The following is a 17,461-nucleotide window of genomic DNA, read 5'->3' as shown; positions in this document are numbered from 1 at the left end:
GGATCCTTTAACACGGTTGTTTTGTCTGTATTCTCGTCAGAAATAAACCCGAGAATCATTCGCTTGAAAGAAACTGTGTCACGGTCCATTCAGTCAATAACCAGCACTACGCAGAAAAGGATCCGGTTACACTGAGACTGAGCACATTCTCATATTCATCATTCACAGAGTGTTAAAACCCCCCACAAGAACCAGCTCTATTACCGACTTCCTTTATTTTCAGTACAACACACAAGTTGTAAAAGTCCTTGTTTGCTTTGCGGCATGTCAGTGCTTTGTTTTCTAAATGGAGCAAAAATAATAATAACAAAAATTGATATCTGTCATTTCTGTCACCTCTTGTTTTAGAGTTTTATTAATACTGTACAAAAATCATTATTTTTCACACTGAAATGACAAGAAATGCTGCCTAACCAGAATCGGCTTATTTACACTTCGTGGCCCGCGCTAGAAAGTACACATCGATTAGCGGGTTACCATGGAAACCTACTGCGCGTCATTAAAAAAGTCTTTTCTCAAACAACGTCCTCCTCTAGCTGGGGCGTCCTCCGTTAAAAAATCTCCGCATTATTTCGTACGGGACGTTTCTTCGCAGTAGGAGTGCACACTCCGAACTCTCTGCTCTCCGTCCTCCGGCGACACGCCTCTCTTCACCTCCTCGCCGCTCGGCGTCTCCTCGTTGTCCGACCCGACCAGAGGAGTGTCTCCTCCGTTGACGTTGGCGGCCTGGCTGTCCGAGGAGCAGTCCGAAGACGTCGAGGACATGCGGGACTTGCCGTCCAGACTCTCCAGGACGTGGCGGAACAGCCCGTTCCTGATGGCCGCCTCGTCGCTGCTGTGGCCTGCTAAGGTTTGGTGGTAGAAAGCACAATGTTACTCGTGGTTCAAAGTCGCTTATTATCGTTTTGTAGGATGAACACTCTAAAAATAATAATACGGCTATATGGGCATACAATTTTTGAGCAGCATTTAGTTGTCTACTAACTTCGACTTTTTAAGAACTAGATTTTGAACTTACTGTGTAGTAAGTCATGTCAACCTTTTTATTAATTTTGTCCCATCTGTTCACTAAAGCTGGTATTTTAGGTCTGAAAGAACTGAAAGATAAAAATGGCGGGAGTGGAAACCATTTCCCAGAGTGCTTAGCGGCATGTTGTTGTGTCCTGCGTTGCACCATTAGTGAAATGGAAATGTGTTCCAGGTCCCTTATATGGAAGAGTACTAGAACTTCTAAAAAAAAAAAAAAAATTGAATTAATTTTCAGAATTTTGACAATTTCACGAAATTCTGATTCATCTCAGAATTCTGACCTCTTTTTTTAATCGGTGTTCTGGCTTCATTCTTCTGAAAAAAAAGTCTGAATTCAGAGATTAAAATATTTTATTTTTATTGCTGATTGTGGCAAATGTTGCATACAACTGACAGAAATGATTGAGGATAATGTCTTCTAATGTTGGTTAAGTCCAGCTCAAAATAATACAGTGACCCAACAAATCTGTTGCTTAACTACTTTAATAGGGATGGTAGAAATACACATAACGTCCTATAGTGACAATGTAAATTTTTGTTCTATTCGGTGAGATATTGATCACTAAATACTGTCAAATGTAGTAAATTAAGTAATAAAAAACAGTTGCTAAAACACATTTTTCAGTAGGTCATTGGTAAATTTGAAGTTAAAGCCTATAAATGTTTTGAATTTTATTTATTTATGCCCTTTAATACTTTCAACTCAGCTTTTCAATCTGGTTCAGATAGTTAATCTACTCAATTGATGGCGTGGTTTAAATGGTTGAATCAGATGTAATTAAAAACAAAACTTACGTTTACTACAAATATGTTGTTCCAACTAATTTGAGGGCATTCAAATAAACTCAATATCTTGTAAAAATGTCACTGCATTTTGCTAAATTTAATTAGCGTATCATTTTTCAGAGTGCATTATGATCTAGTTTCAATAGTTTCAATACCTGGCAGCGGCGAGGACAGCACCGCTTCCTCCCCCACGGAGCTGAAGAACACATCCACCGGGTCTGGATCTGAGAGGTCAATGAGCTCCATCTGGTCCAGGAGATCCACGTTCACCTCCATGGAGGAGATGCTACCAATGGGCGCTGCAAAATCCAAAGAAAAATAACAAAAACACAATTAGAACGTCTTTATTCGTGGATGCAGAAACCCACTACCGAACGTCCAGCTTACGTCTCCTGTAGTCCCTGATGCACAGGTGTGCCGAGGACAGGTAGACGTCCACTTCGTGCTGGAAGACCTCCTCGAAGAAGCGCTGTCGCTCCCTAAGCTTGAGCTGCTGCGGTGACTCCATGTCTGGAAGCCTCTGGGCATGCTCTGTCTCTGCTGGGAATCGTAGGATGCAGCAGGACAGGAAGTCAGACGTTGCTGCAGCACATTTCCTATTTACAGGTTTAATGTCAACAGGACTGATGTGACTAACTGCCCAGGGCAGCAATCCAAAAGGGAGCAGCACGGAAACAAAAAAAAAAAAAAGTCTGCAAATGACACTCCAGTGTGTTATCTGGTACTGTATTGTCATCTCTCGGTAATAGACGATGTGAGTCAGAAAATAACTACCGTTCACCGCAGCCGTTCTAACGACGCTCAAGTTGGCACACGACTCAAGGACGAACAATCTGGAATCACTTCTGTCAAATCCGAACTGGATTATTCTTCATTAACAAAGACTCTTAAAAACACTGAAATTATTGAGACAATTATTCTATTCCTAGAAACACAAAACATTTGCATTTTTCAGAGTTGTTTTGGCATCGGGACAGTGTTTGTCACGTGTCTAAATACTTCGGTATATGAACAGATTGCATGGGCATCAGAAAATAGTCACCTTCATAAGTAATTTTTTGCTAAAAGTGGATTTTTGGAGGGTTTGCCTAAACTATCTTTCCAAAATCGTTTTAGGCTATTATTTTAGGAAGATGACAAATTGTAGTCTGCTCTTAGTGTGTGTAAAGTTCATGAGAGGTTCCTGATTGCCTTCTAATGACTCACTGTCAACAAACCTCTGCTTGTTCAGTACATCCTTGTGTCTTGACTCCCAACCAGAGCATTGCTGAAAACTGACCTCAAAGCGCTCAGCAGCCCAGCACGCCAGAAGAGGGCGACATTGAGCTGTAGCCTAGAAAGAGCTTCATATCCCTTCGTTCAGTTTCTGTAGAAAGTAAGCAGTAAATATGACAATGCCAGGCATAAAATTATGCGCATGTTGGCAGTTTTATTTTTCTGTTACTTTGTAAGCATACATCTATGAAGATACTGAGTTTTTAAGTCCCCTCTGTTCATCATTTGTGTGAAAATGCAAGCTTTACTGAGCGCATCAGTGGAGATTAAAGACAGCCGCACTTTGCTCACCCACACATTTTCAGTCTTGCTCTTAAGATTCACAGGGCGAACTGTGAGTCCTTTTGCTTAGTTAATCCTGTTTGAGGAACCATGTGATCCCATTTTCCTCCTCATCAGCATCACTGTAACCCGAACTGCAGTTTCAAGTGGAGACCAGGCTGAAGAGAACGCCAGAAAAAACTGTGGTTCTCTCTTTTTAGATTACTAATCTTAAGTTGAAATAAAGACAGGTAGATAGTTCGACAGGAAACTTGAACTGAAATGTATGAATCAGTGGATTTACTGGCCGCTGCTATCATCAGATGAGTGTCTGAGATCCGAGCAGCGATTCCGAACAGGGATTAAACTAATTGGATCAACCGTCTGATTCATGTCAAAACTGGGAGTAAAGTCAAGCTTATCTAGTCAGCGTATAGGGCCCAGCGATCTAAAAAAAAATGCACCAGCGAGTGCAATTTAGACCGGATGAGTCATCGCTTGTGTCAATTTGGGGACGCTTGTGATCGCAGGTTTTCTGTGCTACTTTATTAAGCTAAACTAGCACAGAAAGTGCTGAAAAAGAAAGTCCTTTTCTGGAAGTGCAAAGGCAGCAGAGCTGACCTAAAAGAGCAACAGGTTGGCCTGTCTGCTGTGCTGCATCAGCACAGCCCTCCCCATGAGTCACGGCCAGGCGCACATCTGCGACGGCGACATGACAGGAGCCTGTCACCACAGCTCCAGTCTCAGTTGACAGCTTGTTGACGGAGAAACGGAGCTTCACAAGGAGGACTGGGGACATTTTAAAAACCCCTGGGTTATTGGAAACAACTATCAGCTGAACCTGCTTTCTGCTTATTTACATTCATAAAGAGGAAATCAATTTCTGCTCACAGCGTAGTACGGATGTGCGACACTGGGAATTTTTGTATCGATACGATAGGAAGTAAATACAGGGCTAGTATCGCAGATACTGATACCGATACTTAAAAAAAAATCATTATTGAATAATTTGGTGATTTGACTTCAGTTAGTTGATAAGTGTTATGAGAAGTGTTTACTAACTACAATAGAAGATAATTTAGCAGCATAGGAATAACTATATTCCCTTATTACCTTCTATGACACATTTACTATGACTGAGTCTACAACTAATCGGCCCAAAATAAAAATACTTTTTTCTCTTCAGTAGTCAATATTCAGCCATATTCATAGTTCAGATGTACATCTTTACATAAATGTGTACTTTGAAGTTTCAGTAAGATATTTTTTTCAGCTGCCTGGATAGGTAAAAAAAATTGTGCTTATGGGGAATTCAACCAATTGTATTTGACAGAAAGCAGACATTAAGCAAGACTTAAGTTCTTTCCTCTAAAAATTAAAGTTAAGACGTTGACATTGTATGTTGATTCTTTTAAAATGATTTTTATAAATATGTATCCTGATATTTATGCTGAGGAAACAACTTTATTTTAGGAAGCTTAACTCTTGACAGATTAAAAATATGTTTTGGGAAGGTTTTTGAGAGAATCTTGAGATTGATTTTTTTTTTTAAATAAAACTTAAAATTGCTCATCAGTGATACATATTTTAAAATTTGTAATCTGTGAGAACTTGCCGAAAGCACAGGGTCAGACAGAGCAGGAGTTTCACAAAGAGAGAGTTTCTTAATTTTTTTTGTAATGTTTGATATACACAGCAAGTGAAGTTAACATAACTACTAGATTGTGCTGTAAAATGACACCATATCCCTGTAAAATGCATAACATCGCCCCTTAAAGAGAGGGACATTTATAATTGTTACACAATCACAAATCCAGTGTTCCTCAGAGCTGTAACGGGAGGTGAGGGGAGCAGCGTTAACAAAGCGATATGTCTGACACAATAAGAAGCGGCCTGCTTGACGTGTGACTCTAAATGTTTGCTGCATCCAGCTGAGAGCAGCGTGCCAGAGAGAAAACACAGGGGTTAGTTTTGGAAAGCAGCTAACCTGAGCTGGATTAAATTGATTCCCTTTAAGGCTGCAGGTTTAAATATAGCTGCTGCTTATCCTGGAGTGTTTTCCCACCCAGTTAGACACGGATTGATCACGCCATTGATTGTTTAAACCGAAAGCCTGATGCCCCTGGGCAGCTAAAGGTTAGCTACAGACGTATATCCTCACATTGATTTTGCTTCCTCATCCAAGAGTTAGTCTTTTGGCCACCGGCGACCCCAGTGACCTCTGAGTAGCCCAGGAACTGACGTGGTAAAATCTTCAGTCAAAAAAAAAAAAAAAAGGCGATGAGATTACATGTCTATTGTACATCAGTTCCACACAATAACGAAGTCATTAGTTTCATGGTGAAAGGAAGGAAGAATGTGAAAGATTTCATTCACTCAGTCTTTTCTGGCTCTTTTTTTCCCCCCTCGTCTTTCCTTCCTCTCTCTCTCCCTGGGACTTGAGAAGCAGAGGTCCATAAGACCAGCTGGACACTCAGAATGACTGGAACAGACAGAAAAGTGTTTGCTACAGACGGAGGAGGCCGGATGTGTTTGCATGCCACCCCGTCTCCCCGCATAAAGACAAACCCAGATCTTCAGCTCAGGCAGCAGGCAAATAAAGGGCCCTTTCAAGGCAAACACAAAGGCAGAGATGTAGCTGAATGGGACTGACTGCTCTCCTTAAAGATGGCGCAAGTTCCTAGAGTGAGTAATTTGGACAGATTAAAAAAAAAAAAAAAAAATGACAAAATTTCCAGACAGAGTGACCAGATAAAAGTAGAGAACCTGGCAAACCTGATGCTGTGCTTCCAATGCGCAAATTGGACTCACAAAAATATGTTTCCTTAATGGAAACACAAGTTATTTAGAAAAAACAAGTTTTTCGATGAAAACGCTTTTGCGTTTGGACTAGGTGGTTTTTTGGCTGTATCAAAATTACTGGAATGCAATGGAAAGACTTTTTTCACATCACACAAGTCATATGATCAACATCTGGCTGTTACTACTTGCGGAAAGATGAAGATGACAGGAAGTGGTATGAGGATGACGGAGCGTTGTGTTTTTTAATGACTTATCCCGTGAACAAACTTATTCACCTGTGATTTTAGTTGCGTTTCTTATTAAATGGAAAACCATAATTGCAAAATTACGTTTCTTAACATTAGCAGAATATCAACAAAGTTTTGCGCAGGTTTGTAATGGAAACATAGCAACGATTTCATTAACCCTGGGATTAAAGTACACACAGGTTGACCCTTTACTTGTTTTGTGATCTCTGAATGAATTGGTTATGTTGAATTTTAATTTCTATCTATCAGAAACAGAGTCCACACTTTTCAGCACTTTACTATACTTGCTATTTGTGTTAAGTCTATGGCAAAAAAAAAAAAAATCAAAGTAAAATACATATGCCTGTTCTAAAGGAGATATTTGAAGTCAATGGATGTGAATACTTTTGAGAGGTACTATGAGTGCGCCCTTGTTGGGATTAGCATGAAGAGCCTGAATTATACTATCGTCACATTTTCACAAAAACTGTGTCATGAGGAGGCTGACCACATGAAAGGGCTCAGCACAGCGTCTAAGAAGTAAAACCCATCATCCCTTTTTGATGGTAGGTCATTTAGCGCTCAACTAAATCTCGTCATCTCCTCACAGCACAGCTTCAAGTGCACGTACATAAATGAAAATGAAAAATCAGGTCACTCTTTGTGTCTGTTTAATGTGTGGATGTCACATGTTTCTCTTCCCCCTTGTTTTTTTCTTCTTTTTTCTTCTTTCTTTTTTTTGTGAGGAGCCGCCTGCTGAGATGCCAGGTTAGAAGCGTCAGTCGCAGCAGCAAAGCATTGATCCCTGAGCTAAATGAAGGGACAGGAGGGCTCGGTGTCGCCCACAGGCTCCCATTAGGCCCATCAGTGAGCTGGAGGAAAATGTGAGCTCACATGAAGCTCCCCTGTGACGAAGAGAGGGAAGGTCAAGGCCAGAAGCAAACGCTTCTGTGGAAACATTTTCCTGTCGTTTTGTAACAACAGAAAAATGTCAGCGGAGAATTCAAACTTCTGGGAATCACTGCTTTCTTCTCCACTTTGATTACAGAATAGCTCCCCACACTCCAACTTTGGTTCTGTCTGAGCTGGGAAGTGGTTTTCCTACCGAAGTGGATGAAGTCATCCCTGTTTAAATAGCTCTTGTGACAGCATACACCGGCAAGACTTGACTTAAATGATGCCTATATAAAGAGCCAATTCAAAGCAGAATATTTGGACTTCTGTTATTGTTCTTGGCTCACCCAGTTCCAGTCTTAAAATTTGGATTGTTACAATAAAGTTGATATGAGCACTTTGATGGTACTGGTATTGGTATATGTGTTGTCAATATGGGTGTTTTCACCTGATAGTCCGGTAAACTTGGTTCGTTTAGGGACAAAAATTCCAATTCAGCTAGTCCGGTTCACTTTCATACTGCACTGTGCCAAACGATTCAAACCCTTTAAAAAATATTTTCTCCTCACCTGTGGTGGCGCTGCACGTAGAACCACTGAAGGATGCGACACTAAAACATCTGAAGAAGACCAGTGCAACTTCCTACTTCATAAAATATGAACAAAAATGGAGCGGCGTCAGATTTTAGTGGTTGTAGGATTTCTCTTTTGTCTTTGGTTAAAGACCACAAACCATTTCTCCGACCAGCGCTAGACTCTCGCATTTGTTTAGGTTGTATTTACCCAGAATGCTCTGCACCATAGTTTGATCACATATTCACATCTTCCCAATATGACCGAACTTTGTAGGTAGATGTACTAGAGTTTGATTAAAGTGGACTAAACAGTGCTGGTGTGAATGCACCTTATAAAGAAACCATTTTGACAAGGGGGCAGCACTTAGTTTTCACCTACAGCATTTAACAAGGTTGGAGCACCCAGAGAGAGAGGGACCATCAACAACTTCTCTAACAATCTCTGCAGACTGTCCAGATTCCCTAAGTTCTCCTCTTGTCTCCTCTCCTCTTCAGCTGGTCTTCTGTAAGATTTGGGGACTCAGATGGCCAAGGAAGACTGGTGAGTTATTTATGTGTTGACTTGGCCATATGTTTTGGGTCATTATCTTGTTGAAAGACACAACGATGACCCAGTTTTAGATACCACCAGGACTTTATTTACAGTGTTTTTGTATCTCAAAACAGTCCTTGATGTCATGCACATCATAGGGTTGTCAGGAACGTCTAAAAGCAAAACAAAACAGGATCCCTCATTCTCCACCATATTTAACTTTGGGTATGAGGTGATCACTCCGAGTCTCATCTGACCAAAAGACATGGGTTCAGTTACGGTCCCACAGTGTTTAGGAAACTCTGGATATTTACATTTCTGGTGGTAGGGTAGGATGGAAAAGGGTTTTAGAACTTGATGACCCAAAGATGCTACTTTTTGCTCCAGTTTTCTCGCAGAAGTTTTTTATTTTCCACATTTACCAAAATCAAAGCCTTGATTTTCATTGTTTTTATTGTAACATGGTGTTGTAGCAAATTACTGATACAGTCCAGGGCTTTTCAAAGTGTGGGGCGTGCAGAAAATGTAACTGCAAACATTTAGCCAACGTCACCCAGCCTTTGTCAGAGATAAAATGGATTGATTTTTAGTAACTAATGCTAAAGTCGGTAAGGAGGCAGAGTCTCGGACAAGCAAAATAAGAATAAAAAAGATGAAAGTATGACCACAATTATATAAAGTGGGGATTTTTCATGGGTTGGATGTGAACATGCTCCACTGTAATAGAGTTGTCTGCAAAGCACTGGGAACGTCTTTTTCCAGAACCCTAAATAAACTGTGGCCAAACAGAGGTTAGTTCATACTTTTAGCACTGTAAAGCACTTTGAAGACCACTAGCATAGTCCAAAGCTTTTTACAGCTCTTTGTTATTTATCAGTCTCTTACATTTTTAGAGATCATAAACGGATGAGTGAATGATCTTTTCTGTTACCACTTAGCCGGTCCACACCTCAGATTTTGAAACACGGGGATCTACCTGAGGTGAAACCTAGCTGTGAATGCCCTGGGCCTCCTGTCCAAAGGTGAAAAGATTCCATCACTCTTTGACCTTTGTCCTACCTCGAGATTTCAGGGTACGAACGCAGGCCTCGAAGCAGTTTGAGGCCAAAATCCCTCTGCACTGCACACTTGCATCTCCTTTCCTCTCCTTAAAAACAAAATGGAGTGTGAGTGTGAGACTTTCACACTCAGTTTTTTGGTTGGAACACTAAAAACGATCCCGCTTTACAAGAATCGGGTTGCAAGGTTCGTGCATTATTAAGCTGATGCTTGGTTATATTTGCCGGTCTTTCCATCGTCATATTAGCTCAGGCTGTGTTTGCCGGGACAAAGCTTTGTCCAGCACCGTCCATCGGTGCTGACATCATCAGGCCTCTTCTTGGTTCCACCGTGACTGACAATAGGGCCGTTTATAGGTCATTGTCCTGTCCTGCTACCCTCCACATGTCCACCAGCAGGCTGTCATGAGTTCTGATTAACACAATAGGCTTTACCAGATGATGAAGCACTGATCCATGTTTGTTTCCTGCACAGGCAAATCCTCTTAGACAGAATGGTTACTGCTGAACAGCAGAGTGACTGCATTTAGCTTCAATTGCCACTTGTTTAAAACGAAGGTCATGGCTGGTCTGTGGGGAAGAGCCAGTATGAAGTTCTCTAACTTTAATATGTTTTGGAAACAGAATCATTCAGTTGCATATCCCTGTTGCAATAAGCAATAAATAAATTCATCACATGATATATTAAAAAGAGTTTAATTATTTCCATTTGTATGATTTATAATTTTTCTCTTTCTACCAAAAACTGAATTACAAAAGCCTTCAGTCTGGTTTATTGGTCTCAACTTGTCGCTTTTTTTGATGGACAATATTTGTTGTTTCTGTTGTTTTGTTTATTTATTTTGGACGTTTAAAATGTCTTCCAGTTCCATTATTAAATGCTCATTAAAATTTAAAGTCTACTGATCACTGAGAATATTTTCTTGCAATATTATGCCATTTTCCAGTATATTACTTGAAAGTGGTCTCAAAACAGCAATATTATCGTTTATCACAATAACTTCTGGGACAATGTATCGCCCAGCAAAATCTGTTATTGTGACAGGCCTGGTTACTCCAAAACAGAGAAAGTGTCTGAAAAACACTATTGTGAAAAATAGTTGCTATTTCACAAGCTGCAACCCAGACCTGATGACTGCAAGAACTGCAGAATTAAGAAATATTTTACATGCAGCATTGCTGAAATAATGAAGACAGCTAAGAGATCTCAAAGCAGCCTTCCAGTGAGGTTTAATTGAAACTATTCTACAAAAAATAGTGATGTAAAAGTTCTCACAAACTCTTTATGGTAGCAAAAATAGCTCAGAAATTTGAGCCTAGTTGATTTAAGTACCTTTATCCATTCATGAAAATAATTATTTCAACATTGCATTCTGTGTGTGTACTCAGGTCTTAGTTTTATCATCTTTATCCAACATCAAAATATGCCTTATGATCAGAAACATTTAAGTTTATTTTATAAAAGATAAAAAGTAGGAGCAGAAGATATCTGTAAGTGAGCAGGAATGTTTTCATACCAATGTACGAATAAAAGGCTTTAACGTTTTTAACTCCCCCACCATCATGTTTTCATGGGTTGCATATTTTGGTGTCTGCTGTTTCTTTTTCTTGTACTTTTGAAACAGCTCAAAGTTATTTTAACACGAACCAGGAGAATGAGAGGAATGTTCTATTTCACCAATCACAATGACTTAGACATTTTTTCATTTTCGTTTATTTTGGAGTTGGAAGGTTTCACATTGTTATCGAAAAACACGACTTATTGGAATTTACTAGAACAACAGCCAAAAAAAAAAAAAACCCAGTAGTGTAACAGTGATTGATAAAGAAGTGAGCAAACTGTGTCTGTCTCAGAAAGATTGAGCTGATTCAGTCTTTTACTCAGTGCTCTCTGGCCAGGTCGCTTCATACTTAACAAGAACTCCTGGGAGGTCGTCATCTTTCCTCCCACTGCAGCCTTCGTTAGTTTTGTGACTCACGTTTTTTTTCTGACACTTATTAACTTCAGCAGCAAGTGTTTGGTGATATAAAAGCGCTGAATCAGCAGTCAGCATGTCTGATCACTCTGGACAACCACAGAGACTGTGATGATAATCTCTCAGTGTGAGCCCGGCTTCAGATCTCTGTTGTTGTTTACAGTCAAGTTTATTAAGAATTTAGTTTATTTTGTAGTATCTGATTTAAAAGAATTCAAGATGCTTTTTTTTTTTTTTACCTCAAATTACAAATTATATTACATTTAAATGAATTCACAATTTAAAATTATGACAGTTTTCTATGAAAGTTTTATTTTTTATGTTAGGAGGAGGTCATCTCTGAAGTGGGGTCACATTTTCAGCTTACTCTTAACCAACAAATACAGACTTTACTGTAGTCTGAATTGAAACAATGTGAAGCAGAGAAGCAAACCTATGTCAAATTTATTCACAGAATCTACTTATCAAATAATAATAATTTTAAAAAAATCCCAAGTCCCAAGAAAAAAAAGAAAATAAATAAATAAATTGTCCAACTAATGCACGTCAATGTCATATAGTCAACATATGGTATTCATTGCTGTCTTAGCAGTTATGAAGCTTGTTGAACACACCAAAACACAAGTCACATCCTGCCGGGGCCCTGCTTACCCTCGGCTCGGCCCGATTTCTAAGTACTGGCGTCTGAGTTCACCTGCATTAAAGTATTTAGTTTAAATTTGGGTAAGTTGTTGACATTTAATCACACAATTTACCATCCAAGAAAAATGCATATAAATAAAAAAAGACCTTCTTTACCATCAGAGTCCAAATATTAAACCACGTCATAATTTAGGGTATGTCCTGATAAGGCCTTGTGCAACACTGTTTATGACCCCGAGTGGAAAATAATGTAGTGATCAAGTTTAAACTTTATGGTCAAACATCATGGCTAACACTGGATTAATCCATCAGATCTTTACCTTACCAGATATATATATATATATTTTGCTCGTCTTTCTTTTTACTGTGGACACCCTAGAGGAGAATAATGGGTTCAGCTGATGTGTATCCACGGGGCAGCAACGTTTAAACTTCTCAGTTAAACTCAGTTAAAATCATTCATTCGCGCCTGCTAAGCAGAATTACACGCAGTGACTGAATAATCGCTCGATTATCACAAGGCATTGCTTGCGGCAGAGCAATTAGGGTATAATGTAAGCATTGATCCATGTCATCTTTATTGTAACAATCATTAATACAAATATGTCCTTAGGCTTTGCTGGGAAGAAGAGGCCAACTATTATTTATTTTCTTAAGAATAAAATATTTTCCCATTGTGTCTGAACACAATAGGAACTCCAGGTGGGTTCAAGTGATTTAATCTGGTTTTTGTCAGATAGATTTAAAGAAGTAAAAACACTTTTCATCTTCAGAGAAATATCACAGATGATCCAGCTAGATTAGAAAAAGTAAAGCAGCTTCATTCCAAACCTTGCTTTTGGTTTCTCGAAAATATATCATCATTTTCCAGAAGAATCAAACAATATATGTTTTCTTGTGTTCTTGGTCACATTCTGAATGAGAGGCCCGCCCACTTTTGGCACACGCAATTTTTTGAGCATCATGGAAAAAATGTGTTATTTTTAATGCAGTATTCTGCAAGTTTTCCACATATGTGGAAAACTTAATCGGAACCACAATAAATAGGTTATGAGTGAGAACAGACCTAATGTCATATCTCTGAGCTGCTGCTATATCTTGATAAAATGATTTATATGCCCTTCTACTTTACAATTATCACCCAGCATTTCAATAAAATCCATCAAAGTTAGTGACTGTAACATGACTTTTTCAAGACTCTGTAGCTTGTTCAATATATGTTTTTTTACTTCTTCTGCACAAATCTTAATCTCCTGCGTGACGCCTAAACAGAAAAGCATAAAACACGGCAACAAACACCTCAATGTGATCTGAGAGAGTTACGCTCAGCTATGATAAAGGTTTTCATCCTCTATTTTATGCTCATTAGGCAGCATCTCGCGTCTCGACGCTGTATCCAAACACGGCACAGTGGATCTCTCCGGCTCATACACACAGAAATCAAAACGTGATGCAGTCGAATACACGGGGAACAGCAGGCACAACGACAGATGGGCGACTCCTTTTCCAGAGCCAGAACCCTGATCCATTTCAGTCTCGTGAAATCTCTGGACTCGTTGGGACTAATGCAGTTTCGGGCCCTATCTGGGTCGCTTCGTCTCTGAAAACAGGCTGCGGCGAGTCGATTCTGATGAGATACGCAACCGCAATCCCATTAGGAAGAAGAGATCTATGTCTATAGTTGTGCTTTGATCCCAATCTAACTTTACCGCTCAATGTGTGTGTGCGTGTGTGTGTGTGTGTGTGTGTGTGTGTGCGTGTTCCTGACGGAGTATGACCTGTTCATCTGGTAGTACTGAATATGACTTAGAGTAGTGAGTCATTCCTTTCAGATTTTTTGGCACTTGAGGTTCTTTGTTCCGTCTCATCGGAGAACGTCAACATAAAGGCAGCTATTAAAACACCGGCTGAGCCGTCACACCGGCTCCCATGAAAACATGATGCACAAAGGGAGCTTAGTCTTGACAACACTACAATTGTAAATGACTTTAAGATCTATTAACATATATAAGAGAAGCACTGTTGACAAAAATTGTTATTTAACCAAAATGGTGGCTTTACTCTGTTGGGATAAGTTTAAATTAGGGTCAAGAAGTGTGACCTAGATTATTGGTGTGGACACAAACGAGCAGCTCATCATTCTTACTAGGTGGCCAGTTTGGACTATACAACAATCTGATAAGACAGAAAAAATGCTAAGGCAGTAAAATAATGCAGTGGAATAATATAAATGCCAGTGGATTATGTTCATTACTTTAATTTACACTAGAGAACCAGTTTGTTCACTGAACATGACATTAGGCTTTTACCGCCAAGTGCTAGTCATGTTCAGTAATCCTAATTAAAGCAAACAATTGTCAAACAATAACAAAGTCAATATAGGTACGCAAAGTAGTATTAAGTAGTATTAATGTTTCTCATAAATGTGTTTCAACAAATTAACTTTTTTAGTTGCTTTATTTAAAAATTGACATAAAATGACCCTATTTTATCCACCCACGCATAATGTCAAAAATGTGTCGAAGTAATAAAGAAAGTAAAGTAAACTTTGTGTTTCACTGTTGATGTGTAGCTGTTTTGTGACGTTTGTGAATTTGGTAGAATTCACTGTCTCTTACTACATCAGACCGGTGTGGAATATGTTTGCCATAATGTGAGCTTCTTGTTTTATTTATTTTTTGTGGCAAAAATTTTGAATGCCTTATGAGTGTCTTCTCCCCCTGAGCGATAAAATCTTCTTTACTGGATTCATTCAGCAAGTTTAACAGATACAAGCGAGTTAATCTTCAGTGAAGACTGAGTGTCTGCACGGTGTAGCATGAGGTTGGGTTATGTTATCGGACAGTGCTGTAGAAGTCTGTAAATGTTTGAAAGAGCAAAGCATGCTTGAAATCCTTGAAATGCGCCGCATATATCCAATAGTGTAACAGTGACGCTGTCCGAGATGTTCTGACAACAACATATTTTGCTACACATCGTTATATTGTCATTTTTTGTGGAGAAATTAACTATAAAAAAATTAAGCCTTGTTTCAATCCAATTTATTTGTTTTTTGGTTTTTTTTACCAAAGGTCTTGGGTTGAAAAAGTAATAAACCTGGAATTAACCAACTTGTTGTATTTTGTTGCAGCTAATTTTTATAGTTTGCTCAAGATATAGTTTTGTTGTGGAGTGTCTCAATAACCCAACCCTGTTATGGTAAATCAATCTAGTGTTGCCCATATTTTGGTTGAGTGCTAGGTTAGCAAAATAATCCAAATGTTTCACTCAAGCAGAGTGTTGTCCAAATGTTGTCTTAACACAGCAGCCTATAGACTCCATTTTTGTGGTTCATTTCAACTGGCAAAGGTAAAAAGAAGAAAAAAAAACACATAAACATGCAGACAATTTTCTTATAATCGGAACTTTTTGGTTAACACCTTCAATCTCATCAAACCGAAGTTTTAAACAGAAACTTACAAGGTAGGCGTTTGCTTTGAAGGTTGGCTGATGAGGAGCTCATGATGCTGGGAAAGTTGTTGGAAACAAAACCATCAGTCAGACGTGTCGACAGGGTGAGGAGACGCTATGCAGGCAGCCTTGTCAGAGTTGAACCAAAATCCTGACGCGCATCCCCCACCTCCTCCGCTCTCTGCAGCCGCTCCAAAGTGTCCGGATATAGGTCGCCTCCCTGCTGGTCCTTCTTCCCTGCTTCTCTTCTTCCTCCCCGAGGGAAGCGTGAGCCACTTGGATGAGAGCGAGGACAACTTTGTGGCTCTGTGGATTCGGCCAGCTGACCAATGACGGGGAGGAAGGAGGAGCTGGGAGAGAGCAAGGAAAGCAGGGAGAGGAGGGAGGGAGGAAGGGATTTATTTAACAGAGTGGAAAATACCAAGGAGGAACCGACACATGCCTCTGTTATTTTTGTCTCTCTGCTCCCCTTTCCTCTCCTCTCCTTCACCTCTTCATTTGTCTTTTTGTCCTCTTCTCCTCCTTGTTTGCTTGTGTTTTGAAATTGAATCTGCTTGAGTGAATCATGTTTCACAATTTGATAACCGTTATTAGTTTCCATTTAAAAAAGAAAAAGTGGGAAAGTTAAAAATGTTAGAAAACATTTGAAGGAAACTCAGAAAAAAATGACATTTACAATTCTGTTATTGTTTCTTGGTAGATATGTCTCTGGATTCTTTTATCACACAGTCAAATCTGCTGTTAAGTCATAAAATATTTATATAATCTATATTAGTTATGAAATCAATCAGTTATGATACAAATATTAATCTCATCTAGTGATTAGATAAAATTCAAAGATGCTGGTATGAGAGTCGTTTCATAATTTGCACCATGAGGCCACTCTGTCAGGAAGAAGGTGTTTCCAAATGTGCAACAATCCAAGCCCTAATCTTAATCCCACAGCACAACTGAAAATATTTGTGTGATCTAATAAACCTCAGTTTACGATGAGAACTTCTCAATTTGAAGAAAATGTGAAGGAAATTTTGCAGAAGTGTTGTATTTTTTAACCAGGAGTATGCAAACAAGGGTTTTTAAACTCTATATGAATTTCTCAAGGCTCCCAACATGAACTGAGTTAAGAGGCCTTGTCTAGAGGAAGGCCTGGTCATCCAACATGTTGGTCGGGTTCTGGATGCGGCTGTTTTATTTCATGAATTTTACCCCATACTGTGTTTGTATTTAGCCGCCGGCCTAAACAACGACTGCGTGAGCGGAGATTTTCCCATCAGCTAAACCAAAATGGGATGTAGAAACAACAGCTTGACAAACACCGACGTGAGAGTTTCTGTTTCCAGTTTGGTCCCGGTGGAACTGGTGCTGAAGCTGATCAGTCCAGATGTTTTCAAAACATCTTCCTTTGTCTTTCCCATCTTAAGAGTAAATTTAAACATTGCAGCTCAGTGTTAGAGTTTATTTTTAGACTCCTACGAGGTAGAACTCTTTACAAATGCTACATCTTTAATGACTTTCATAATATTTTGCTTCTTCATAATAAAGCTTCCATTTTTTCTGAAGAAGTACAGTTCGGGTGTAACAGCTAATTTTGTTTGTGGTATGTGGTTTTGTACACCTGTGGTTGTATTATAAAACATTTTAGAACCAGGTGAAACCATATTATTATGTTAAAACTAGTAAAAGAAACTTGTTCCTGTATCAATGAATGGCAAAGTTTTGAAATGTTAGTTTCAAAACAGCTGAAATGCGTCATCATGCTTCTTTTGTGATTTAAAGTTATTTTAATGAAATGTCAAAGTGCCAAACAGACCACAGTTTTCTACATCGTTAAGTAAGACAGGTTAAACGATAGACAATAAGATGAGTAATAGAACTTGTTAAATAATTGCTTAAATAATTCACAGTTGTATTATTATTGGAATTATATTTTTTTTTACATTTTATCCAGTACAAAT

At 39.1% G+C, this 17,461-nt stretch overlaps 1 protein-coding gene across 2 annotated transcripts; it reads right to left on the bottom strand.

Annotated features, from left to right (window-relative positions):
- Positions 1-196: 196 nt before the first annotated feature.
- Positions 197-15,851, bottom strand: LOC103465086 (dysbindin-like). 2 transcript variants are annotated; one of them, XM_081607381.1, is made up of 5 exons: positions 15,516-15,851; positions 5,513-5,603; positions 2,203-2,355; positions 1,971-2,114; positions 197-845 (listed from the first exon to the last, which is right to left on the bottom strand). In XM_081607381.1, the coding sequence occupies exons 2-5, from the start codon at positions 5,529-5,531 to the stop codon at positions 568-570; spliced, it is 594 nt and encodes a 197-aa protein (XP_081463507.1). In that variant the 5' UTR covers positions 5,532-5,603; positions 15,516-15,851; the 3' UTR covers positions 197-567. The 2 variants fall into 2 exon arrangements, with proteins under 2 accessions (XP_081463507.1, XP_008407859.2); XM_008409637.3 differs by lacking the exon at positions 5,513-5,603 and having other exon boundaries at positions 15,516-15,846.
- Between the last annotated feature and the right edge of the window lie 1,610 nt (positions 15,852-17,461).

This window comes from Poecilia reticulata, chromosome 5 (genome assembly GCF_904066995.2).
Source record: "Poecilia reticulata chromosome 5, P_reticulata-male-v2, whole genome shotgun sequence".
NCBI classification, from domain to species: domain Eukaryota; kingdom Metazoa; phylum Chordata; class Actinopteri; order Cyprinodontiformes; family Poeciliidae; genus Poecilia; species Poecilia reticulata.
This window is presented reverse-complemented; position numbering and strand designations above follow the sequence as displayed.